The sequence below is a fragment of the Sturnus vulgaris genome, chromosome 1, assembly GCF_052056855.1.
Source record: "Sturnus vulgaris isolate bStuVul1 chromosome 1, bStuVul1.hap1, whole genome shotgun sequence".
Classification (NCBI taxonomy): domain Eukaryota; kingdom Metazoa; phylum Chordata; class Aves; order Passeriformes; family Sturnidae; genus Sturnus; species Sturnus vulgaris.
In genome coordinates this window covers 61,203,048-61,229,062 of record NC_142243.1, presented here as the reverse complement: position 1 = coordinate 61,229,062, position 26,015 = coordinate 61,203,048, and the positions used below count along the sequence as shown (strand labels likewise).

The 26,015-nt window shown below is 38.9% G+C and overlaps 1 protein-coding gene across 5 annotated transcripts in view; it reads left to right on the top strand.

Annotated features, from left to right (window-relative positions):
• The window catches only part of PDE1C (phosphodiesterase 1C), a 288,097-nt gene that overhangs the window by 167,218 nt on the left and 94,864 nt on the right, over positions 1–26,015 (top strand). For 3 of the 5 annotated variants that reach the window (XR_015804815.1, XM_088167961.1, XM_088167965.1), the window contains exons 11-16: positions 4,182–4,283; positions 5,601–5,721; positions 14,850–14,931; positions 20,010–20,130; positions 21,314–21,489; positions 24,543–24,842. Coding sequence is in view for 4 of the 5 variants with exons in the window: in XM_088167961.1 (XP_088024087.1) it covers positions 4,182–4,283; positions 5,601–5,721; positions 14,850–14,931; positions 20,010–20,130; positions 21,314–21,489; positions 24,543–24,842 (902 nt within the window). In the remaining variant the exon portion in view is untranslated. The remainder of the gene's footprint in view (positions 1–4,181; positions 4,284–5,600; positions 5,722–14,849; positions 14,932–20,009; positions 20,131–21,313; positions 21,490–24,542; positions 24,843–26,015) is intronic. The other 2 variants (XM_088167971.1, XM_088167982.1) reach the window with 1 other exon arrangement.

Below are 26,015 nucleotides of genomic sequence, written 5' to 3'. Positions count from 1 at the left end.
ATGTTTTTTTAGTTAGGTTTTTACTAGATTTTTTCTTAACTTGTGGGGTATTTTTACTATTGTTTTTTAACTGCTTATTGGCTAGTCTTACCAAAACACCCCAAAGCAACAAAGAGGAACAGAGGGAAGGAGAGAGCCTGGCATCCTCTGAGCTTCTGTGCAGGGGTGATGAGAGGAATCTGTTGGATTGGAGGTCCTGGGGGCCTGGAGGTGAGGATTTAGTCTGAAAACAGGAAGGCCCATGGGACATTACTGTCCCTGGCTTCTTCTTGACTCAGATACAAAATGGGTGGCTGAAGATGAAGGCAGGGCCGCCCTGTCATTGCACAAAGAATTGTTGTGGATGAGTTGTGGCTCTAGTCAAGGCAGGACTGATTTGATGTTGGTTACAGGCTGTGGGGGAGTGATCAGAGTGAAGGTTGTGTAGGTACTTCTCCCCTGCCAGCTGATTCCCATGTAACCTGAGCTGTGTAAAAGTTGTTGAGAGCTGTGAAGGAGGAAAGGAGGTGCTTTCCCTTCCTCTACTGTAAGTAATAAACAAATAATCTGCAAACAGAAATCATGCTGTTGTTGAAAGAAGGAAAATGGAGCTGGTCATGAAGGTGTTTCTGGTTTGCTGTGGCTGTGCTGCCGTGGTGACAGCAGATCCCAACATGCCCTTATTTAACCAGATCCCTCCAGTTCCTTGTTTTCAGGGCATATTGGGAGGCAGAAGGCACTACAGGCTTTGGAAGTGTCCACTGGTGACATGGAGAAAGTGTCACCTCTCTACTCTCTCCTAGTCTCCTTTCTTCCATGGCTCATGCTTTTTTTGTCATGGCCACCATGCAGACTGAATCTTTAGAGGATTGTCTTTTCTTTGAGTTGGATTTTTACTGTCTTTTAGGAGAAAGAGAGAGAGAGGATGCAGCTGGGGAGGAGATATTGAAGAGCACTGTTATTTTCCTGTAATGAAAACCATTGTGGATTATGGAGATCTCAGGACATCTCTTCCATATTCCTATATACTTGATAACATGATGCCACATGACCAGGAGTAAAACCAGGAGATTGATTTAGCTCTTAAAGTGCCAACGGAAGCTTGTCTCCAGGGTATTTCCTGGGCCTGAGTTGACAGGCGAGCTATCTTTATTGGAAAATGTTCTGATATGACCACATTTGTGAATACTTAACATGATGCATCTGTGACTTTCTCAAAGAGATTAACTCAAGGACATGTCCAAATTTACCAGTTTGATATAGTGGGCAGATTATAGGGGCATAATCATATTTCCTTTTTTATCAGCTTGCACTACTTCTTCTTTCCTTGGATTCAGTTTTTCTTCATTAACTTCTTCCTGAATACAAAACTGTGTTTGAATACTATAGAATAAAGGAGAACATGATATTGCACAAATACCTGGGGGATATCTGACTTCATTGTCTCACAATAACATGAAGAGAGATCTGAATTTGCCTGCCTGCTCACCATATGTCAATAATAATATTTATAAAGCCTAAGTGCTATGGTTTGGACAGTTTTTTTGGACAGTAGCAATGTGTCGATATTTAGAAGTAGTGCAGCCTCTTACCTAATTTCTTCTTTGAGTTTGTCAAACATATTCTCTAAAAAAAAGAATAATTGGAAACTGTTTCAGTTGACTTGCTTTTCCTCTGCTTTTATATACTGTGCTTCTCTAATAGAAAAATTTTAGCCCAGATGAAAAGGAAATCACTCTGAAAGTATGTAATGTAAATTATTAACAGGCTTTTTGTGCATTATTAGAATAACTAAATATAGTCAAAAGACACTTCAGAGGAAACACATCTTGTAAAATATTTCTGGGGTCTATTTAGCCAGAGCTGCTAGGGAGCATGCAGAGTGCAGCACCATCATGTGTAGTGTAGACTTCGAAGACGATTGCAGAAACAAAGTGGTCAAGATGGTCAGAGCAAAAATAACAGCTGTGTGTATCCCAGACTCTAATCTGACTCAGATGCAAAACGAATAAATGGAAAAATATCTATCTTTGATTCACTCTGTAATGAATTTCAGAACTATATCAACTTAGTACCAAATGCACAAGCTTATAATCCTCTAGTGTTACATCTTTTGAGATCTTCCATGTGTTACCTATAACTTTTACCTATTAATTTTCAAAGTTACATGCTGTTGTGATGCCTTTGTTTGAAGTAACAAATAAGAACTTTTCAATAGGTAAATTCTTTATTTTTTACCATCTCTGAAGTATTTTTCATCTCCATTTCAGAGAAAATGATGATCTGAAATATACGCAGAGGTCAGAGGATGTGCATGTTCCAGATTTACATTTATGAAAGGGAAAGTAGTATCTGTGTGCTTGCAAGCATATGTACCTTCTTGCACTGCAATCTTTGACTCATTTGCCTGAACAAAGCCCTTTGCTTTTGTATTCCTAGTGCAATAAACTACTCATGAAGTAGCCCATGCAGAGCAGTATGATGGAATATGTAGTCCAGAGGATGTAGTGAAAAGTCTGCTGTTTCCCAGCATTAATTGTTCCTGCAGCATTATCACACCATATTATTGTAAAAGTATATTTCTATGCATTCAGGTTCTTCTCTCTTGGTTGTATTGACAGAGATGTTTGTGCTGCTGGGAACTGACCAGGACTGGGGTGGGGTTGGAGGGGTCGTGGAAAAATCATCCATCATATGGAACGCTGTTAACTATGCAACTGATTGTACTTGTGGGTTGGGAGGAGGAGCTGGTTAGAGGGAGGGAAGACCAAGGCCAACTGATACCATCAGTGTTGCAGAACTCTGGTGGTGAAGCATCATTATAAGCCACTCATGGGACTAAGTAAACACAGCAGTCTTGGATCTGTACACAGATGGCCTGGGGCTGGAATTTGAGCACAGCACTATAGGCAAGAGAGGAGTCATCAAAATAGATTTCATGAGACATTCATAAAAAGGAGAATAGTGATTTATTTTTAAATGAATGATGACCCATTTCTGAATCTTCCAAATCCTGATCTGGTATGCTAAACTGGAACTCTTCTTCCTCTGTTAATCTATAGAGACCTGAACTGAGAGAAAGAGAAAATAAACTTGTATTGTGTTGTAGATCAGAACATTCTGGTATTTTAAACTGTTTAGGACATCCATATCATCTTCAGAGAAATTTCAACTGGAGTCTAAACTAGTGTTGTAATACTACTACTATTGATGATGATGATGATAGTGATAATTATAATAAGAGTAATGAAAACATGAGAGAGAGAGAGAGAGAGAAATAACATGTAAGAGAAACAGGTGATGACAATACCATTGCTCACCACCTGCTGACTGATGCCTAGTCTGTCACCAAGTAGTGATCACTGGCTCCAGTTTATATATTGGGAATGTTCTATGGTATAGAGTATGCCTTTGGCCAGTTTGGATCAATTGTCCTGGCTATGCTCCCTCCCAACTTCCTGTGCTCCTGCTCACTGCCAGAGTATGAGAAACTCAAAAGTCTGTGATTTGAAGTAAGTACTATTTATCAACAATGAAATCATCAATGTGTTATCAATATTAATCTCATATTAAACCCAAAACACAGCACTGTACCAGCTAAGAAGATAATTAACTCTAGTCCAAAAAAACCCAAACAACAAAACAGAACAGAAAGCTTGCTTAACAAAATCTCATACACGAATAGTTTGAATTAATAATAGTAGGGAAGTATTCTAGGTTCTCAAAGGTCTTTATTTCATATATGCATCATATATACCAGGCAGGCTTTTTTTAATGTGGTGATTTTCCACCATATGACTCAACTTTAAACATGAATATCGACCAGTTGAATCAAGTTACCTAATTCTGATGCTTTAAACACTCTTTTCCCTCCCTTCTAGGAATGCCCTAGAAAAGAAAACAATTGAAGAAGTTTGTGCTTAATTGAAAAAGGAGTACTAATACCAGTGTGCTCTTCAGGAAACATCTAATATTTCTCTTACCAAGGATTAGCCACATATCTTCATTTGCATCCCTCCCATTTCTGTGTTTGTGCAGAAAATCCTTGGTCCTCTTCCCTATCCCTGAAAGAGGAATAAAGAGTTACATACAAAAGCATTGCTGTCAATAATTTGCAGATAACAAAAGAAACTGGAGTGTGTCTAATGCTGGTTTTTGTGCTTCTCTTTCCTTGCTGCTCCCATTGTGATGCTATCCAAAAGGGAATTTAGAGCTCTAGTCATTGAGATGGTGCTGGCTACCGATATGTCCTGTCACTTCCAGCAAATCAAAGCTATGAAGAATGCTTTGCAGCAGCCAGAAGGGTAAGTTACTTCACAACATAGTGCAGTGAGGGGGCTGCATTTCAGCTGGTGCTTTGCCAATGTGTTTAACTTCAAAAGTGCCTCTCCAGAGGCACTTTCTTTCTTTGATATCTACAGCAATTTTCTTTCTGCTGTTGAGTTTTGAATTAATTCACTTAGGAAGAGATGAGTGCATGCTTATATGCACATCTATATTCTGTGCTAGTAGCCCAAAGCTTTCAAATGTCACCATTGTTGGGACCAGCCTCGCTGGGCATTTCCCTGGTGGATAACATGAAGGACATGATTCATTAGAGTGACCTCTATAATTGAGCATGATTTAAAGTTATTGGACTGCAGAATGTAACTTTCACTTTGCCCTTATGCAGCTGGAATCACCAGCTGGTCACCCCTGGAAGGGGCCTGCTTCATAACCAGAGAACAAATGAAAACTTGAGATCCACTGAGGGAAGGACTGGAAAATAACAGATGGAGCACTATAGGGGAAGCCTTTTCTTCTTCCCAGTAGGCCACTGGGAGCTGTAATATTTTGTCAACAGCTCTTCCCCAAAAAATCTCTTCTGTATTGCTCTGAGTGATGGTCGGTTTTTCATATTGGACACAGTTATGTCCAGAGCCTCCCAGAATTATACCTGTATCAGAATTGTATCTATATCAGAATTACACCTGTGTCAGAGCAGGGTGGGCCTAGCCACCTGATCCCCTCAGAAGCTACAACTCTTTCAACCATTTTGGATAGCCAAAAAGTGGAATTCAAAAATGAGAACACCCATACCAAGAAAGCATTATTTACTGGGTTCTTGGGCTAGCCTCTTAGGTTATGGTCATAAGAAACCACCAGCATTTCTTTCTGTGAAATCAAGGTTGCCTTCTGTACTCACACTAGTTTTCTATCAGTGAAACGTTTATCAGTTATTGAGTAGACTTGTCAGAGCCCCAGAGATCCCCACTGTTCATTACAGTGGGATGACAGGGACCATCTTCTCTTCTGAGCTGCATAAAATACAGCACCTATGAAATGGGGAACAGAACAGCTCTTCAAGACTGCTAGTGTGGACAGCCAAGCCTGGAAAGTTGCTTAGCAAGGCTGAGCAATATTTATTTTCACATTTCTTAGTATCTCTTTTAAAACAGGAATCATGTATGTTAGAGAAATAAGACAGTCTTTCAGAGTTGTCTGATTTTATGATCAGGAAAACCACTTCACAAATATCCTGGTCAAAGATTCTAATTTCCTTATTTTCCTGTAGGTAAGATTGTTGGCATTCTTCCCTGCAAGAGCAGACAATTAATTCTTTTGATCCTTTGGGTTTTCAGAATTGACAAGCCGAAAGCCTTATCACTGTTATTACATACAGCAGATATCAGTCATCCAGCCAAGGCCTGGGATCTCCATCATCGCTGGACCATGTCTCTGCTAGAGGAGTTCTTCAGACAGGTAAAGCTAGGGAAAATATTTTCTTTTCTGCAGTTGAGAGGGAGTGTGGAGGATTGGGCAAGGAAGTAGGAAAATACTAACACAGTTATGTTGCTTTTTCTCTGATGTTTTTAAGAACCTTATAAATGATATGAAGCTTTCTTCTCTAGCACCATTAGCACTGGCTATTATGCCTCTTAGGAAGCTAGTGTTTGATACATTCCCTATAAACATTACTTCCATAGTAGAAATTCTAATTTGGGAAACTAATATATCTTTCAAATTAGGAAAAGATGGAATATATGTCGCTCTACTTAGCTCTAGAATCATAAAACTATATTTGTGTAGCTGTACTTTATAGAACTCTACTTACATTGTTGTGATGGATGTGAAAAAGGCTTACTTTGCCCTTACTTTAAAAGAAGTGAACTGATCAAAATTATAGTTCATAGTGGGCCAACTGTTGACAGACCCACAAATCTAGACATATCAGTGAGATCTGTGTGATAGTTACAAGGCTCTCAAGTAATTGATAAAAAGCATTTAAAGAATTAAAAAAAAAAGGTAAGAGCAAACAGATGACTTAAGGAGTGTATAGGATACTTTTCTCCAGTATGAATTATTAACCTAAGCAGTGCTAGCACTTAAGTGCTTAGTTTCCCTACAAAGCCCAATAACTTCATGTCCTATAGTAAATCTAAATGTAAAAGGGAAAAATATGACAAATCTTTAAGAGTTCTGACAATTTTAAAAAATGGTATCTGTTTTTAAAGGCACTACAGTAAGCCCCCTTTTTTTACTTGCTTTTCAAACCAAAAATCTTTTACTGGGTGGAAGAAGATAGCTTATATCTGCAACTGATTCTGTCTTTCTACCCAAGAGGCTTATGCAAGTAGGGTGATTTTAACATTAATTTTAGGGGGAAATCTGTGCATATTTATGCTTTTCTAGCTCGAAGTTATACTAGATGTGTTAATATAGATGACTGCCAAAGACTCGTGAGGGAATTAAGATTACCTCACATTAAGATGTGAGACCACAAAACCTCTAAGTTTTGATTTATTTTACATATGTGATGAAGACAGAACTATTATTTTATATATTTAAAATAATATTTTAATTTCAGTCAACAAATTCTACTTTAGTTTTGTAAGATGAATAACAATACTTTTAGATAAAACTGTGTATAAAACTCAGATGCAGTATTAATTTCCTCTTCAGGAAAACCATTAAGCTTACCATGAAGCATGGATTTGTTTTCATTGAAGTTATTTAGTACTAGATCAATGAGTACATTCCTACTTGACATTAGGAGGAAAACACACACACTTCTCACAAATTGATGTCCTAGTTCTGGCCAGGACAGGGTTAATTTTTGCAGTAGCCTAGGTGGCATGGTGAGGACCTGGAGGTTATTCTATTCCATCTCACTTTATTTTCCAGGGATGGAGGAAGGGCTGTTTTATGGGTTGGGGTGGTGTTCGGTGAGCATTTGCATGTGAAGCACTTCCTCTCTCTTGAACTTTCTTATCTCATTGCTGTTTCTAAATTGAAGAATACCATTCCTAAACCAAAACAGCCTAGTTTTGCACCCACTGTGGGACTCAAAGAATTGAGATAACAACAGATGTGGACATAAAGCATCCCAAAACAGAGTGCTGGAAACAAATTTGACCTAAGCATTAGTTTTACTATGTATGGAGCCACTGGTCACAGTGTTGCTTGGTCTATTCACAAGGTTGTGGTACCTAACCCTGATAGTGAAGCCACACAACTGGGATCCCTGTCCCGGGATGTGGGCATTGACAAAGGGATTGGGAAGAGGACAGAAACTCTTAGCCTCTGGAGCAACTCCCATCAAGTGTGAGAGAAAGGTATTAATTCTTGCAAGTATGTTCTAGTAGTGTGGTCAAGCAGGGGGAAAGCTGTGGAGAACTGTATCTGAGAGAATTATCTGGTAACCTATAGAAATAGGGGGTAACCTATAAGGATTCAAATAACAAGCAGTCTCATGTAGACTCAGATCAGGTCCAGCTTACACAATCCATGTGGCAGAAGTTTGTATCCAGCATACAATTGTTGTACACCAACTCCTTAGCATTGATGTCACTCAAAGGAATATAACAAAGAGGGATTCAGGTGACTACAGTACTATGGCAATATGAAATAATCTTTTTCCTTCCTGGCTGCGGAGAGACTGGAAAGATTCAAGCATGTTAGAGAGGAAATGTCCTATGCCCCTCCAGTATGGACCATAGTCTCTGCTATTGGAAGCATGCACTCACTGGCTCAAGAGAAAGGGTACATACCATGAGTTAACATGCAGTTTTACTTGACCACAGAGAAGATGTGAGAAAGTTGCATGGAAAACCCATCTCTGCCCTAGCAGCACAGGTGTGTGAATTGAGTGGAAGGACAACCATCACAGGAAATTCTTCAAGGATAAATGCTGTTCCAGTTTCCAGTCAGAAAGTTGTCAGACAAAAAATGGAATGGAATGTTACTTCTGATCCTCTTGAAAGGACAGCCATTTCTTATTTACAAGACATAAACCATGACTACTATGACTAGAACTAGAGGGGCTCTGCCTTCAGCAGGAGGAAAGTGACAACCAGATTTATTGGACTGTGTGGATCCCATGGCCTGGCACATCAGATCCACAAGAGTGTAAAGGCTTTAGTTGACACTGGCACACAGTGTACCCTGATGCCAACAAGATCTGTAGGGACAGAACCTACCTCTATTTCTGGGGTGACAGGGGGATCCCAACAGCTGACAGTACTGGAAGCTGAGGTGAGCCTGACTGGGAATGAATGGCAAAATCACCCCATTCTCATTGGCCCAGAGACCCCAGGCACCCTTGGCATAAATTAACTCAGGAGAGGGTATTTCAAGAACTCAAAAGGGCATTGTTGGGCTTTTGGGATAACTGTTGTGGAGGCACAGGAAATTAGACAACTGAACACCTTGCCTGGTCTCTCAAAGGACCCTTCTGCTGTGGGACTGATGAAGGTCAAAGAACAACAGGCACCAATCACTACCACAACAGTGCATCATCAACAACCCCGCACCAACCGGACTCCGTGACCCTCATCCATGAGATGATTCCTGAACTGGAGAGCCAGGGAGTGGTCAGTAACACTCACTCACCCTTTAATAGTCCTGTATGACCAGTGTGTAAGTCCAATGGAGAATAGAGACTGACAGTGGACTATTGTATCCTGAGCCAAGTCGCACCACCACTGAGAGCTGCTGTGATGGATATATTGGAACTTGAGGATGATCTGGAGTCCAAGACAGCAAAATGGTGCCACCATGGACATTGCTAATCCATTTTTCTCCATTTCTTTGTCAAGAGAGTGCAGGCCACAGTTTGCTTTTACCTGGAGGGGTGTCCCATATGCCTAGAACTGATGGCTCTAGGAGTGGAAGCACTATTCCTACGGACTGATCCAGACTGAACCTGTAGAGGGTGAGGCTCCAAAATACTTGCAGCATATTGATAGCATTATTGTGTGGCACAGCACAACAGAGTGAGTTTTTTGAAAAAAAGAAGATAATCCACATCTTTCTGAAGGTTGATTTTGCCATAAAGCAAAGTCAAGGGACCTGCCCAGGAATATCAGTTTTTAGGAGTAAAATAGCAAGATGGTTATAATCAGATTCCAGTGGATATGGTCAACAAAATAGCAGCTATGTCCCTACCAGCCAGCAAGAAGGAAATACAAGCTTTCCTCAGTACTCAGGAGATTCCTTGGGAGCGATAGGCCCAGTTAGGACAGGAAAAAATGCAAAAAATGTGCTGTACACCACAGCCAGGGAGCATAGTCTTTCCTGGAATCTCTAGCAAAAGGTACCTTGGGAGATTTGAAGGTAACCCCTGGGATTCTGGAGTCTGGAATACAGAGGATATGAAGCCTGTTACACCTCAACTGAAAAAGAGGTACTGGCAGTTTATGAAGGAGTTCCAGCTGCATCAGAAGGGATTGTCACTGAAGCACAGCTGCTCCTGGAACCCTGATAGCCTGCTCTGGGCTGAATGTTGAAAAGGTTTGTGCTGATCACTCAGAAAGCTCAACTAGAGACCCCTAATTGCCCAGGGATATTGGCCTGAAAGCAAAATCACAAACCAGAAATTGGCCTCAAGGCAAAAATTTCAGACTATCAAAATCATTGGAGGAGGAAAAGATGACATGTGCTGAGGAGGTCCCACCATATATAATCAGCTATCAGAAAATAAAAAGTCATATGCACTCTTTACTGATGGTTCTGCTGTATTTTCAGAACGTACTGAAAATCAAAAGCTGCTGTATGGAGTTCTGTGTGATGAGTTGCAGAAATTAGACAAGGTGGATCTAGGTTCCAGAGCTGTAAGATGTTCAACTGGCTTTAGATTTTTCTGAATGAAATGGCCAGCACTCTACCTCTACACTGACTTGTGGATGGTAACATATACTCTGTGGGAGTGGTCCACAGACCAAAGGAAAAAGACCAGTTGGCTTTGTGGAGTAAACCCATGTGGACTGCTGAAATGTGGAAAGACATTGCTGCCTGGCTTGAAAAACTGAGTTATGTAGATGCAAGTGCACTCAAGAATCGAGCTACTGAAGAGCAATGCAACAATGGAGAAGTGGATTGAGCTGCCAAGATGAAAGTGTCTCAGGTGGATCTGTATTGGCAGAATAAGGGTGAATTATTTCTGGCTTAGTGGGCCCATGATACCTCAGGTCACCAAGGAAGAGATACAACAGGGAAGAGATGGGTTTGTGATTGAGGGTAGACTTAACCATGGATCCTGTCTCTCAGGTTATCCATAACTGTGAGATAAGCACTGCAGTCAAGCAGGTCAAGTGGGTAAAGCCTCTGTGGTATGGGGGACAATGGTTGAAATATAAATATGTGGAGGCCTGGGAGATTGATTACATCACACTCTCAAACTCACAAGAAAATACTATGTATTTAGAGTGGTGGAAACAACTGGAGATGTGCTCTGTGCCTCAAGCCACTGCTTGTAATGCCATCTTGAGCCTTGAAAAACAAGTTCTGTGGCAACATGACACCTCAAAAAGAATTGAGTCAGACAACAGGACTAATTTTAAAAATAATTTCATAGACAGCTGGGCCAGAGAGCACAGTATGGAGTGGGTGTATCATATTTGCTATCATGCACCAGCCTCTGGGAATATTGAATGGTACAATGGGCTGTTAAAAACCATATTGAAAGCCATAGGTAGTGAGGCATTCAAACATTGGGATCTACATTTTGTGGAGGCCATCTGGTTAGTCCGTACTAGAATATTTGCTAATTGAGCTCCCCCTGTGCAATAAAACCTCAACATACTGTAGAAGGGGACGAAGTCCCTGTGGTGTATATGAGGAATATGTTTGGAAAGACAGTTTGGCTTAATCCTCACTCAAACAAATGTGGGATTGTTTTGCTCAAGGCTCTGGGTGCACTTGGTGCGTAATGGAGAGTGACGGGGAAACATTATGTATACCTCAAAGGGATTTGATTTTTGGGTGAGAACAGTCTGTAATGTTGAACTGTTAATATTGTCTGCTGAATGACACTGGCACTGTATGCCATAGCCACCATGGACCATGGATATGGACTGCTCCAGATACACCAGTTGTGAACTCCTGATGCAGCTTGCAACCACCCAACAGCACACCAGTTCAAGCAGGCCCTTGAAGACACTTAGGATGGATAGAATCCACAGTCATTTAGTCACAGGACTAAATGAACTCAACAGGCATCTTGGAGGGATGGCCATTGACTACAAAAATGATAATACTGCTTGTAAATACATACATACATACATACATACATTTTATTTTTTTTCTGTATATATGTGTATAGTTGGAAAGTGTGGGATCTGGGCATAATGCAAATGCTATAGAAATAAAGGGTAGGTACCGTCCTAGTTCTGAACAGGACAGGGTAATTTTCACAGCAGCCAGAGGAGGCATGGCTAGGACCTGGAGGTTATTCTATACCATTTCACATAATTTTTCTGGGACGAGGGAAGGGCTTTCTTCTGGATTGGGGTAATGTGGCAGCAGTCAGGCTCCATGCTGAGCATTTGTATGTGAATCACTTGCCGTCTCTTGTACAACTTTGCTATTCATACTGTTGCTATTACTATTTGTTTTCTTATCTCATTGCTGTTTCTATGAGATTGTTCTTAAGTTTTGATCTGTATCTTTTTTATGCCTTCAATTCTCCTTTCCAACTCACTGCAGGGGAAGAGGAACGGGTAATGGCCAGTGAGTGGGGAATGCATGGTGCTGAGGTTTTTTGTGGGAGCACTAAATTGGAGAATGCCATCCCCAAACCATCATATTGAGAACTACTACTAGCCAAGGGCATATGGTTGTAAGGAGCTTGATTGACCTAGGGTTGGACATTTATTTCCTTGGTCACTTATTGCAGACCCTTTCCTTTCTGCTAAATGTTCTTCAGAGGCATAAAGCCTGACCTAAACTATATCAGAAAAGATCCTCAGCTCTGTTATTTCCCAGTATTTTGAGATGTGACATGACACAGTTCTTCACACCTCAAGTGACCATGCTGTAGGTGTGAAAGATTCTAAGTAGAATACTGTTTTTTTATACTCAACATCTATGAGCATTTCTTCAGGCAAACATCTTCATTAATTAGTTCTACTAATGTGTTTTAACTAGCCATTATGGAGCTGCTCAAATAGCTCAGAAAATAAATGTCTCTCTGAGCACTTCAGGCAGGTGTTCCTTTCCAAGACAATGAGCCACTGGCTTCCAGGAGATCTAAGGAGTAATAGAAGAATTATGAGCTGGCATTGAGAGATGTTTTTTCTGAGTGACACAACTGACACAGTAAAGGAATATTTCTGGAAAGGAAAGGAATAACTTGGAAATATTTCTGTGTTTAGTTTGTGTTTTACCCTGATATTTGTATATCAGGCTCCTAAAATAAATCAGGGTTTTCCTATAGTAGAAGGATACTATTGCTTGTTGTTCTACACAAAATCCTAGCATAACTTGTGCCCCCCTTTTATGTATATTAACAGAAATAAGAAGAATTCAATACTTATACCCACAGAAGCTTTTATCTGCTTAATTTCCTGAATATTTTAGCTTCTATTTGACATTAGTCAGAACACTAACAAGAAGTTTAGCACAATTATAGTGAGCTGCTAATTTAAGTAAATGATTTTACAGTATATTTAACAGGCTAGTTAAATTTGAATGCTCTGTGGGGAGTACTGCAGCTATGTCATCCTATGCATATCTTCTCAACATAAAGCAACGTTATAGAGTGATTGAATTGAATTAAAGAGCTTTTTGAAACATGTGACTTGAAAAACTGGAAAATTGGGAAATATAGGGTTATAACACTTGGTCTTATACCATCTTATGATGCTAGAAAAGAACTTTCAGTTCTGAGGGCTGGTAGGCATGTTTGGACTTATGTAGTTAAAATGTAAATGTAATCTCAAGGTAATGTGTTGTATTCACAGCATCATAGAATACCAGGTTGGAAGAAAGCTGAAGGATTATCTGGTCCAACCTCTTGGCAAAAGCACAGTCTAGATAAGACAATCCAGCACCCTATCCAGCTGAATCTTAAAAGTGTCCAAAGCTAGGGAATCCACCACTTCCCTAGGGAGATAATTTTAATGGCTGATCTCATTGTGAAAACATTTTATTCTGTGTCTAATTAGAATCTCTTCAGGAGTAACGTGTATCCATTAACTCATATCTTTTCATGTGCCTCCTTGTAAAATGTGGGTCTCCATCTTCTTTGTAGCCACCTTTTAAATAGTGGAGCATGGTGATAAGGTCTCTTTTAAGTTTTCTTTTCTCAAGGCTTAACAAACACAGTTCTCTCAGCCTTTTCTTACATGACAGGCTTCCCAGTTGCTTCATTATCTCTGTAGCCCTTCTCTTGACCCACTCCAGCCTATACACTTCTTTTTTGCATGGGGGGACCAAAACTGAACACTGTATTCCAGCTGTGACCTGGTAGGTGCTGAGTAGCTTGGAATAATGATTTCATTACCTCTGCTGGTGATGCCCTTGTTAATGCAGCCCACCATTCTGTTGTTTTCTTCACCAGAGACCATGGTGTTCAGTCATATTAGCTTGCTGTCCAACAGGACCCTCAGGTCCTTTTCCAGAGAGCTGCTCTCCAGCTGGGCTGCTCCCAGCCTGTGTTGTGGTCCTGGGTTATGTTTTCCCAGGTGTATGACCTCACATGTGTCCTTGTTGAACTTCATAAGGTTCTTGTGAGCCCACTCTTCCAGCCTATCCAGATCTACCTGCAGGATGACTCTCCCTTTAAAAGTGTTCCATTGCCCACTTGGTTTGGTATCATTAGCTGCCAGGGTAACTTGATCCCATCATCCAGATTGCTTATAAAGATATTAAACAGTATTGGGTCCCGTACTGACTGCTGGAGTGTCCCACTTGTGACAAGTTGCTAGTTTGAAAAGAAGCTATTTATCACCACTTGCTGATGGACTGGGACTTGTTAGTCAGTTCCCCACCTGCTGCATGGACCACTTGTCTGTACTATAACACATCAGTGTCTTTAGGAGGAGGCTGTTGGAAACCATATCAAAAGCCTTGGTGAAATCAGGTAGACAATGTCCACAGTGTGTCCCACATCAACCCACCAGGTTACTTTCTCATAGAAAACTTTGGAAAAAATAACTAATCTGTATCCAGACAGTCTTATCTGAAAGACTAAATAAAGGCATGCAAGGAAGTGCAAGCCCTGACAAATCAGTCCTGACAATGATGTTTTCTCATGAAAGATTTGCTCTGAGAACTGAGCTCTCTGGAAAACTGCAGTGACAAGCATTCTTGTGCTCAAGTAGTTTTTAGTTGGTGCATAGAAGTACCAAGCAAGCAGGGAAAGTTCTAATGAAAAGTCACCGGAATCAAGATTCTTAATTCACCAACTTCTCCTTGGACTACAACTTTTCTAGTGAGACTCAAATTCTCTACATTTTATATATATATATCTATTAAAAAACCCCAATCTAAACAAAATCCAAACTTAATTAAAGAAAATAAAACGAGATGCTTTTACAATCGTGACATAATATATGAAAAGTGCAATGTGTCTTGTCTTTTTAAATTTTCTTCTCAATTTTTTTCTCCAGGGTGACAAAGAAGCAGAACTAGGGCTGCCCTTCTCTCCTCTGTGTGATCGGAAATCCACTATGGTTGCTCAGTCTCAAATAGGTATGTCCCTTTTGGTGCATACAAAGTAGCATCTTAAAAGAAAAACTTCATCTTCTTAATAGCACTGAGATCCTACTCATCATTTGGAATTATGTTAAAGAGAGGAAATAAGACACAATGGCATTATTTTCCACAGATCAACAATTCAAAGAGGAATGATTAAATTTATAGTGATGGTTTCATATAGTAACCAAATTACATCTGATGTGTCTGCAGAAATAACTGCAGTTCCTGGTTATGGCACTTACTCCATGACTTTGTGAGCTGTGAAGACAGAGCACACACGAGAATATCATGTGAATGAATGTTGTTGGTGTATATGAAAATGTAATGTCTGTTCCTTTGATGGCCTGGACAAAACAATTTATTCCTTTCATCCTTTCCCTCCCAATGCTTTAAACCAACCATTATTTTTCACTGAAGCCAAGCAGCTACCAAACCTTTTTCTGTGCCACCCATTCAGAAAAAGAGATCTTTTTACAGACTCACCAACAGCATTTTCTCTACCTCTCCTTCAGTTACTGAGTGAAAAAGTAGGGGAAGGATGAAGCAACAAGCCTCACATTTAGTGAAAAAACAGGAGGGGCTAAGTGAAATAAAACTGTTCAGGGGGTTTGGTACAATGAAGAGAACATGGAAAAGGTGGATTCGTGGGTGGATTTTTGTACCTTGGAATGAAGTGAAGTAGACAGAACATGTTCCAGCCTCAACTAGAGAATAGGTAGCCAAATGGAATACAAAAAGGAAAGATAACATGGATGCTAAAATTGAGAGAACTGAGTAAAACAGAAAGACAGAAAACATATTAAAGAAAGCGAACAAAAAATTTGAAGCAAGAAATTTCTCTCAAAGCACGAAACAAAGATTTCCCTGAATCTAGGAAAGTACAGATTTATATCTTTGGCTAAGAGCTCTTTCTGTTTAAAATTGTTCCTGGTTGGCAAGCCATTATCTCAGAGACAGCATCCCAGATTTTTCTGGCTTTGGAAATTTAGAAAATTCACCGAAGAATCTGAGTTTGAAGAGCCCTATACAAACCTGGCCTGGTTACCAGGCTTGTAGCATTTACTCCTCTGGAACAATAACCTACCATACAACTGTGTGTTCTGCCAGTAGCCTGGTGGAGGAAAGCAGCAACTAACTTGAAGTGCTACAGCTTCAGCTAAAACTCATGTTGAAGACTCCTGGACATAGGCTTATTGCTGTGCTGTGGGAGAAGACAAATTCTCCCTCTCTGGTAGCTGTGAGGGAAAGTACAGGTAGATCCTTCTCTTACACGTCCACTTAATCAGCTTTCAGATATATTCCTGACTCCTTACAGGGTAGAGGAGTTGTGCCTTCTCCAGGGTCCCTCTACATAGGGTTGTGTATGCTTGGGGACCACTTTCCTGGTCCTCTCCTTTTGTGCTTCTTTGCTCCGAAAAACCAGAAGAGGAAAGAAACTTCTGTTCTGATGCCCAATGTGTCAAGCCACTGCAAAATTAATGTTATATTAAACCATCAGGAATACAATTTATCTTAGAGACACTTGTCAGTAGGCAAAGGCAGGCTTATTTAGTCATATACTCTTTCATTTGTGCAATTTAGTAATCCATTGACATTAACAGACTACTCTTTATTTTTGCCTTCTACCATTATAAAATTATTAATTTCTCAGTCTGTTGCACATTTTGACAGTGTCTTTCTTTAATATTCCTTTTGTTAAATGGCAACCACCTATTTTCTGGCTATCTGCTGAGATAAGACTTTCAAAGTTGTAGGCTAGACAAATAATCTCCTTTTGTTCATTTATTTACCCAATTAATAGCCTCCAAAAATTGTTTCCTGGCATAATAATGACATTTCTTTGCATTATTAAGTTCTTTCTGAGTTCCAAATTGTGATATTATATTATTGGACTTGATGATCTTAAAGGTCCTTTCCAACCTTAGTGATTCTATGATTGTCATCTGCATCAAGCAGCCATCAATTCTCACAAATTAAAATTAAAATTAAAAACCTTTGTGAAATAAAATTGTGCTTTTGGTCCTATCAAGGACACAGCTAGAAATCGTGTTCTGGTGGCTCAACTTCTTTGTAGTTGCTAGTTTGCTGCTGTAAGGTCACTGTAGATGCAAAAACAGTGGGCACACATTTTCATTAATGAAAGCTTTTCACAAACGCAGACTAAAGGTTTTGGCAGTATGGACTTATTGCATGAAATTAAGAAAGCCAACAGAATAAAACTCCTCAAAGGAACGAATGCATCTCTCCTGTTACATCAGGTTATGAAAAATTTGTTCAGTTTAAACTAATAAGTAAAACCTCCATGAATATAAATTATTGAACTTTATTTTGAAAACCTATTGATGTTAACTAAAATGACCAATTTATCACCCTTCTTATTCAACAGAATGAGTATGGCAAATATTTCTGTACCATAGTGAAGTACAGAAATTGGGAAAGATTTTTGTTGGGAAGTCAAGCTGTTTGTCAGAGTAGGGGAGAAAAAAGGTGCAAAGAAAACCAGACCAAGACTTTCATATTTTCCAAGAAGCATATCAGGAACTAAAACTTCTCTGGCTCGAACTCAAGGAAGCTTGTCTTACTGAAAATCAGTCTTTATTGTCATTGTCTTCTTTTGCAGCTTATAAATGCAACAGCATTCTTTTATTTTTGTCCTTTTACTATCAAGAAATAAAAATGCACTTTCAGAAAACATTGGATAATGTCTGATGAGTGTATACAGCTGATTTTTTTTAATGGTGGATTTTAGAGAAATTGTCCCCTACCCAATTTTTTCTATGTTGATGTTCACAGGTATAATGAATGAACACTAGGCATATGCCTGGAATTCACTCTTAGCATGCAGCATTAACTGGTAAAGTCATCTTAGTCTCTAGGGTACAAATGTTTATCATGCTCATTCTATTGAAGGAGAAAAAGGATGATATACTGGTCATTAACATTAATAGGTTTTAAAACTCAGGCTCATTATTTGATATTCAGAGTTATAAGTAGCAAACTAAATTACCATATTTAAATCTCAGTGTCTTCAGGTAAAGAGTAAGAGCATACAAGGCAGGGAGGCATGTAGGAATATGGTAAAAATTACACAATTTTTTAAAAGTTATATTTTTTTTTCTACAATAGCAGATTATGATTCCAACTTTTTAAAAATCCCTAATTTAAGGTAACATAGTTGAATAACTTATACATGTTATAGAGAATAGAGGAAAAAAATGACGCTTACCAAGGAAAAGTTGTCTTATGAATTTGAATTTGTTTGTTTTGAATTTAGTTTAATTTGAGTGGTCCCTTTCAGCACCTCTGCTGGTCTTTGTTGATGAGATGCAAAACTTCTCACGGGGAAAACTTTTAAAATGTATTTATGTGCAACTGCTCAGTATCTCACAAAACAGATCCCACTGTCTTGCTGCTGAAGTCAGTGACACATTTATCTGTTTGGTATCAGAGATTTGCATGTCTCAGGGTTGTTAGTGGCAAAGGAGCAAGGGGCAGTGGTCTTATTTGCTGAGCAGAATGACAAGGTACTATGACTTGGGTTTCTTTGGTCATTGAGAGGTAAATAAGTTTTTAAGTGAAAGGGAATAGAAGAAACATATAGACAGACACACAAATGTGTAAATCAACTTCTCATTATCATTAGGATTCCTGTGGCACACTTAACACTGTTCTCAGTCAGTAAAATTTTCAGTGCTTAAAAAAATTATATGAACTTTGCTGGGATTATCAGCATTGTGATCTAGCATACAATTTCCTATTCCAGCTTTATAATGCATGCATTCCAATTAACTCCCTGGGAATTCTTTTTTTCCTAAATTTTAATAGATAAGACTGACCCAATGTTATGGAGGCACATGGTTCGTATGTTCCTATAAGACTGCATGTGTCTCCAGATTTACGGAATGTTACTGGAAAGTAACATATGAAATTTGATTGACATGAAAATACACCTAATAATCCATCCTTTTAGAAATTTAGCAAAAATATGGGGAGGGAAATGGAACTAGGAGGATGCTCAACTGCTTTGCACTCAAGACGTGGATTGAAGCAGCTGTAAATTCAGGTGCCTGAACCACATGACCTCTTCTTTTGTTCTTCAGTTATCACCTAAAATCACCAGTACCACAGACACATATCATGACCTGATCAGAGAAATTACAATATTATTAATGAATAATAAATTGTTAATAATTTTAAAATATCTAAAAATTAGTAGTAGGGATTTGTAACAGTAGTAATTGTAACCTGGACTCCAATGTGCCTTAGGAGGGATTAAGGATTTTGTTGTTTTCTTGGCTACCTGCAGCAATAAGTAATTTCATAAGTGAAGTGCTAAAAAGAATTAGGGAAATATGTAAGCTACTGTAAGCAACTCACTTCCACATTTTATTCATGCAATTTGGATTTTCCTTCATCTCATAACCTTATGGCCACAGGGCTCTTCAGTCCACATTTCCCAACATTCAGATCAGAGTTATATTCATCTCTATTAAACTGAATACTAAAAATATTTGTGTCTTTATTTTTTCCTTTTTTTTTAAATATTAAAAAATGTGAGAAAAGCATCTGGATGTGTTCTATTATCAACAAGAAAAAGTTGACCAAGCACTGAGGAGAGAGAATTCACAGCAACATATTGATATGCAGTAAGGGAGGTTTAAGCTTACTGGTATTATTACTGTTACAATTTTTTTTTTTTTTTTTTTTTGAGAGAGTTCTTCTTTGAAGATGAACTTTATTTTAAAGTTTTATCAAAAATCGACTAGGAATTTGACTTCAATATCACACTAATCCACTTATAAAACAAGTCTTGATGATTCTGTTTATGTCCTGATTTGCCAGAGTCCCTTTCCAATGTTTAAGAAGGTACCTTTTATTGCATGCTATATTGAGGGTCTTGGGTCAGGGATTAATGTATAACTCAGTTTTCCCTTCCTAGTATGTGCTTATTCCTCTTTCAAGGAATAATTTTTTTACTGTCATTTATAGTGTGGTCGCCTGTACTCACTGAAGCAAGGACTCCACATAAACCTTCCTCTTGCCTGCTTGACCCTGCTTGTGTTTCTGCTCAGGTTTCATTGATTTCATTGTGGAACCCACCTTTAGTGTGCTGACCGACATGACAGAGAAAATTGTGACTCCACTAATTGATGAAGCTTCCCACTCTGGCCTGTCTGGATTTCGGCGTTCCAGGTGAATAACCTTGCACCCTCTCCCTTCACTCTGTACTAGCTGCCATTCCAATCAGCTGCCCTGGTTTCCATCTACAGTATATGTCTTTCTTGTGGCTTAAAGACCCATATCTGCATTGTCAACAACACAGCTCAACTCGTGAAGTGACTTTGTGCAGGGAATGTCCAGCCTGGAAGAGGTCCAAGAGGGAGGAGGGTGGCATCAGCCTGAGCCATACCTTCTAAGGCAAGGAGCACAAATGGTTCTAGCCCTGTCATCAGATACACTCTCAGTGCTCTCTTTGTCACTCATGTCAGAGAGAAGGTAATGAGAATAATTGGGAGGCACTTGTTTCTTCATGCCTGGAAGTATAAATGGGATTGAAACACAAACGATAGCTGGAAAGAATAAGCACACTTTTGTTGACAGTACTTAGGGTTATGCAAGTGTGTGAAGAACGACCACAATTACCTGGAGTTTAGGTGCAGGAAGTCTTGGCCCATCCAACCTGCACTGCTGTTTTAGAGATAGTGCTCTTTTATTAGATTAATTGACAAGGCACATCTTGGGATTCAAATCCCATATGGCTAGTGCTCCCTAGAGTAGGGCTATCAAGTCAAGATTCACTATCCCAGGTGACTTCCATGCTCTTGGGCAAACAAAGACCAAACACTAATATCATTCCCTGTCTTTTCTTGCTGCCTTTGTTAAAATGTTCACAATAAAGCATCAAAAGTCAACTGTAGGATCTGTAACAGAAATTAATGTCTGAGCCTCAGCCGAGGTCACCAAGCCCCTGGCAGAGATTGGCCTGTGCCTAATACCTCCCATTGGTGAAATTTAAGAGACACCTCCTGTGACATATTTGATTTCTAGAATTGTCTGACTCTCCAGCAATATTTAAGGAGTGGAGATACACGAAAAAAGTAGTTACAGCACTTTGAGTGATTCTGTTTCTCAGTGAGAATGAATGCCAATAAATAGATGGGGAAAAGCAGCCCTTTATTTCTAATACTGGCTCAAGTTGTGCTCTTTGCTTTAACCTTGGTTTGCCTGGGGTGGGAAAGAGGGGAAGGATAAGGGATTCACGTTTAGTTTCTCAAGGGTGGCTCTCTTATCTTACTTTCAACCATTACTTTTTCTTAGCTGTATTTGAGTGTATGGGATGCTGATTTCTTCTGTGTTTTGTGATATTGTGTCCCAGTTTGAATAGCATTAGTCCCTCTGAAGTTAAAAGATCAAGTGTCAAGAGCACTGGGTCCGAAGGAAGTGCCTCACTCAACTGCTCCTTACTCACTGTGGACTTCAAAGGTTTTAAGGCCACCTGGACTGAGGTGGTGCAGCAGAACAGGGAGAAATGGAAAGCACAAGCCACCAAAGGTAACAGCCAGGCCTCTTAGTGAAAGAATAAAATCCTGTTGACCTCTTCTTCAGTCTTTCTTCAATCTTCCTTCTCAAACTGTTAGTTTGAAAGAATCCACCTATTGATTTCAACAACCCACTCTGAATTCAGAAAGATAGGGACATTGTGACCCAGCTGTGACTTACATTCTTCTAACACAGTGTAAGTGTACAGAAAAAAGAGGATGTGAACAATTTGAGGTGGAAAGATTTAAAGGGAATTCCCTTAAAGTCACAAATCAATCTCAGTGGGTGCAAAAATAGTTGGAATCATATTTGTAAATATAGGTTTATCAATTGTTCATTGTTCAGATTGAAAGGGAGTGGTAGTTTTAGAGATGGATGGTAGCTGGGGGATAGTTCAGGGGAGAAGGATAGGATATTCTCTATTCACAGCTGGTTTCATATTTCTGGTGATAACTTGGAAAATTAATTAGGAACTAAGCTGAAAATGCGTGTGATGTCATCAGTCTGGGAAGGACTGCAAACATTTCAGAAGAATATGAGGGCTGTGTTGCTTGAAGGTTGACCAGGGTTCAATACTGTCATAAAAACTAAAATAAAAATTCCAACAAACATCTCACCACCACTAAAAAATCCCAACAAAGCAAAGCAAAGCAACGCAAAGCAAAGCAAAGCAAAGCAAAGCAAAGCAAAGCAAAGCAAAGCAAAGCAAAGCAAAGCAGCACTCCCACCCCACCACCCCCAACAACCTGCAAAAGGCTTTGCTTCTAAGACCCCTCTGGCATTCTTATCATCTTTTCAACAGTAACAAGGCCCTCAATGCTGTTCTGTGTTCAGTTTTGGCCACTGCAGTTGGGAAAACACATGAACCAATTGTAGTCAATGCAGAATACAGCCATGAAAATGACAATAACTTGTTTAAACTAAGAAAGTGTATAGCTGAAAGCAGTTTTTTGAAGACTACTGCAGCTGCAAAATAAGGAAACTATTTTTTATTCAAATACTCTGGACCATTAAGAGGAGAAAAAATTGGAAGTTTATTATAGACATAATTATAATGTCTAATAAGTTAGACATTAGCAAATCTCTATTATTGGAATTCTTTTGGAAATACTGAGAGACATCTTTTGAGAATTATTTAGGTATAATAGTCCTTTAGCTCAAGGGTATGGATGATTGCCCAAAGTGTCCTAGAGCCCTTAGGCGATTTAGACCAGATTTGGAGCAACAAAAAGGAGGAATATTTCATTGTTTTTTCTTTTCTTCATGAAACTGTGGTACAATTTATTCTCTGATCTGAATGGTTGTTGCTCAATCCCTTATTTAATGGAGTTTTTTTATTTCATATAAATGGAAGGAGTTTGCTTTTCATGTATTACGTGGCTGTGGCTTTAGGGATTTGGCATAGTTCTCTGAAGTGCCAGAGCTGATTTTCCCTCTCCAACTGAAAGGCTGTCTAAAGGTTCGGGAAATCATGTATTATTCAAAACAAGTTTTCCTTTGTGATTAAAACTTGCCGTTAAGGAAAAACACTTTCCAGGAATATGAAAACAAAACCATTACTCAAAATCTGTTTATTTCCCAGGGACTTTTTTTTTTTTTTTTTTTGGTTGATTGGTTTTGGTGCTTTTTTTTGGTTTTGTTTTTTGCTTGTTTCTGTTTTGTTGTGGGCTTTTTGTTTGTTTGTTTTATTTAATATCTAGCAATTCCTTATGGACCAAATTAAAGCTAACCAAACAAGCAAAGCATTTAACATGTTCAATGTCTTGCAGTATAGGAGTGTTGAGTGAATGAAGTTACGATACAGGTAAATAGTTTGAAGAATTTAATTTCAGCATGTACCATATATATTTCCTTGACTAAGCATAAACTATATAAAAATCCTGTATGTGGGGGACTTTTACATAATTTCTGTGTTTCTAGGTACATTTAGCAGTACAAGCATGCATTTTTTTTTTTAATCCTGAAAGACTAATATAAACATATGGCCCAGCATACATTTGTAGGACTAAGGAACTGTTTTTGGATTCCAGACCACTTGCATCAGTGTCTTTGCTCAGCTGCTATTTTCTCTTGACTTGCAGCAGGTTTCTGCACCACTCTCCTTGCCTGTCTTGTAGCAAAGCCTACCACACAGCAGGGGCTTAAATTGCTGACCCTTGACAAACTGGTGTCTTACAGTCAAGATGCATTGCCAATAAAAACAATTATTATTCAGACAATACAGAAACATTTACTATTTGTTGACAGCAAATAGAGGTTGGGGATCAGAAAGGTAGGAACCTATTATTGCTGTTTTTGTAGCTAATACTATTATTAAATTACATGTAAAAAAATTGTAAAAATAAAAGATTCTCGTGCTGTGCTGGAAAAGCAAGTTTATTACTGATTGGGTTTTTTTTTGCTAAATGATCATCATTAAAGAGCAACAAACAAAAGAACTGACTATAAACAAACACTCTAATGTACAAAGCACCATTTAGATAAAGTATTTTCTGACACTACTTTTGACAAGAGACACTTATTCAATGGTGCTGTCTCAATTCTGAGACAAAGAAACCTGTGGTTCTGGTGCAGAATAAAGTTGGTTTTTTTCAGATCCCCAAGTGAGAGGAATCCTTCTGTATGCCATGAGACCTGAGATTAGCTCAGTTGGTTAGGATATATGTTTGACCTCTATATGGCCTATCTACTTTAGAGTTGCACATTATGGATCCCTTCCAACTCAGAATATTCTGTAAAATCTATCCCTACAGCCTTCAGTAGCTAGTATCTCTTTTTGCTGCTTAAGAATTTTGAGGAACTGCTTTTTCAAAGGTGATCTTTAAATGGTAAAAAAAGGACATGCACATAAAATACACTTAGGACAATCAGGGGGGTTATTTTCAAAATATTTTGTTAAATGTCCTCCTATGGTTTTTTTTTTCTGTTGTAAAGTCACTTTTATGTAAGTAAATTTGTTTCCATATGAAAAGCTGAAGTAGATTTAGATACTGAGAGAGTTGTTCTTGTCAAATTGACTGATGGTTGTGATTTCTTTCCTTGTTTGGCATCTCTCTTTGCTGAAGATGCAGAAGAAAAAGCTAAGAAAGAAGCAGAGGAAAATGCTCATCAGGGAACAGATGAAAAGGAAAGAGATGAACAGGATGGGAAGCCAAGTGAAGGTGTCACAGAAGCAACGACAGAAAAGAGCAAAGAACCAAATCCTGGGGAAAGCAAAAGTGCAGATTCCAGTAAGAATCCTGTAAATGACACTTGGCAAAGTGGTATGAGAAAACATGAAGCCTATCAAGGGAAAAATGCACCTAGGACAGATAAGAAAATCGATCATCATATTGTGGGAGAAGAGAAACAGCATGTCCAGAATGGTGAGTTTTCTTCTTCTACTGAAACATAAATCCAGCCCTAAAACCTATCTCACCTCTGTGATGGGGGAACCTGATGTCCTGAAAAGCATTCCTGGGCCCAGAGTCTCTTCCTGAACACAAACATAGTCACCTATATATGGGAATCAGAAACTAAATTAAATTCCAAGCAGTGTTCTTCTGTAGATGAGGTTCACCATCCCTGCTTGGAAAAAAGGAAAAAATATTTTTTTCATGGAACTGAAGTAGCCTCTTACAATACACAGCATGGAAAGCTGAAATAAATATTCCTGCTTCAACGAACATCTTCATAGCTTGAGTTACTGGCAGAGAAGACAAAGTTGGCCTATAAACTCCAAGCCAATTAAAGGCATCTTTGATTTAAACTGCAGATCAAAATATGTTTTGGAACAGAGAATTTTTCTCCTCTCTTTTTTTAGGATTTATTTTACCTATCCTTCCTTTGTTCGGTTTATTTTTTTAATAAGGACAATCACTAGCCTTTATTTTTTGAGGATTTTTTTGACAGTAATTTTATTCCAGTTTTTTAACTTGCTATGCAATTGAGTTAAAATAAGAATCCCATTCTGCACCCAAAAAAGGTGGAAAAAAGTTTGAAAATTCCATGAAACATTAAAAAAACTTATTAAACCCAACAGAAGAGATCACTTCTCTCTTGGCCATTGCACTGTCCTTTCCTGCACAGCTCCTGCTTCCTGGAGCCAATATCACAAAAATGGCAGTACAGCCACATGTGTTTAGTCACAAATTTGGCTCATATCATGCAGTCCAAAAGTAGAGGAAAAAAACACTTAGAAACCTCCTCTTCGAGAAAGACTGTTTGAGCATTTAGGCTTTGAAAGTCCAGGCTCAGCAGTGAGTTTAGATGGCAGGAGATGAAGAAATTCTGTTTAAAACATTCCTGATATCATTCTCAGGATTGCTGGCTTTTCCCAGTAATTCCTTCGTAATTTGGAATGTTTTTATATTGGAAGGGCTGTGGGAATCAAAGCTGTCATTCTCGCTAATGTATGGGATTTTTCTTCAGATAGTGTTATATATGTGAACAGGAATGGGCCCCTCAGGAAGATAAAAAGGTCAGGGACACATGAAATGCGAGTTAAGACTGTACCAGGCATTTCTTCTGCAATCCTTTGTTTTGCATGCTTTTAACAA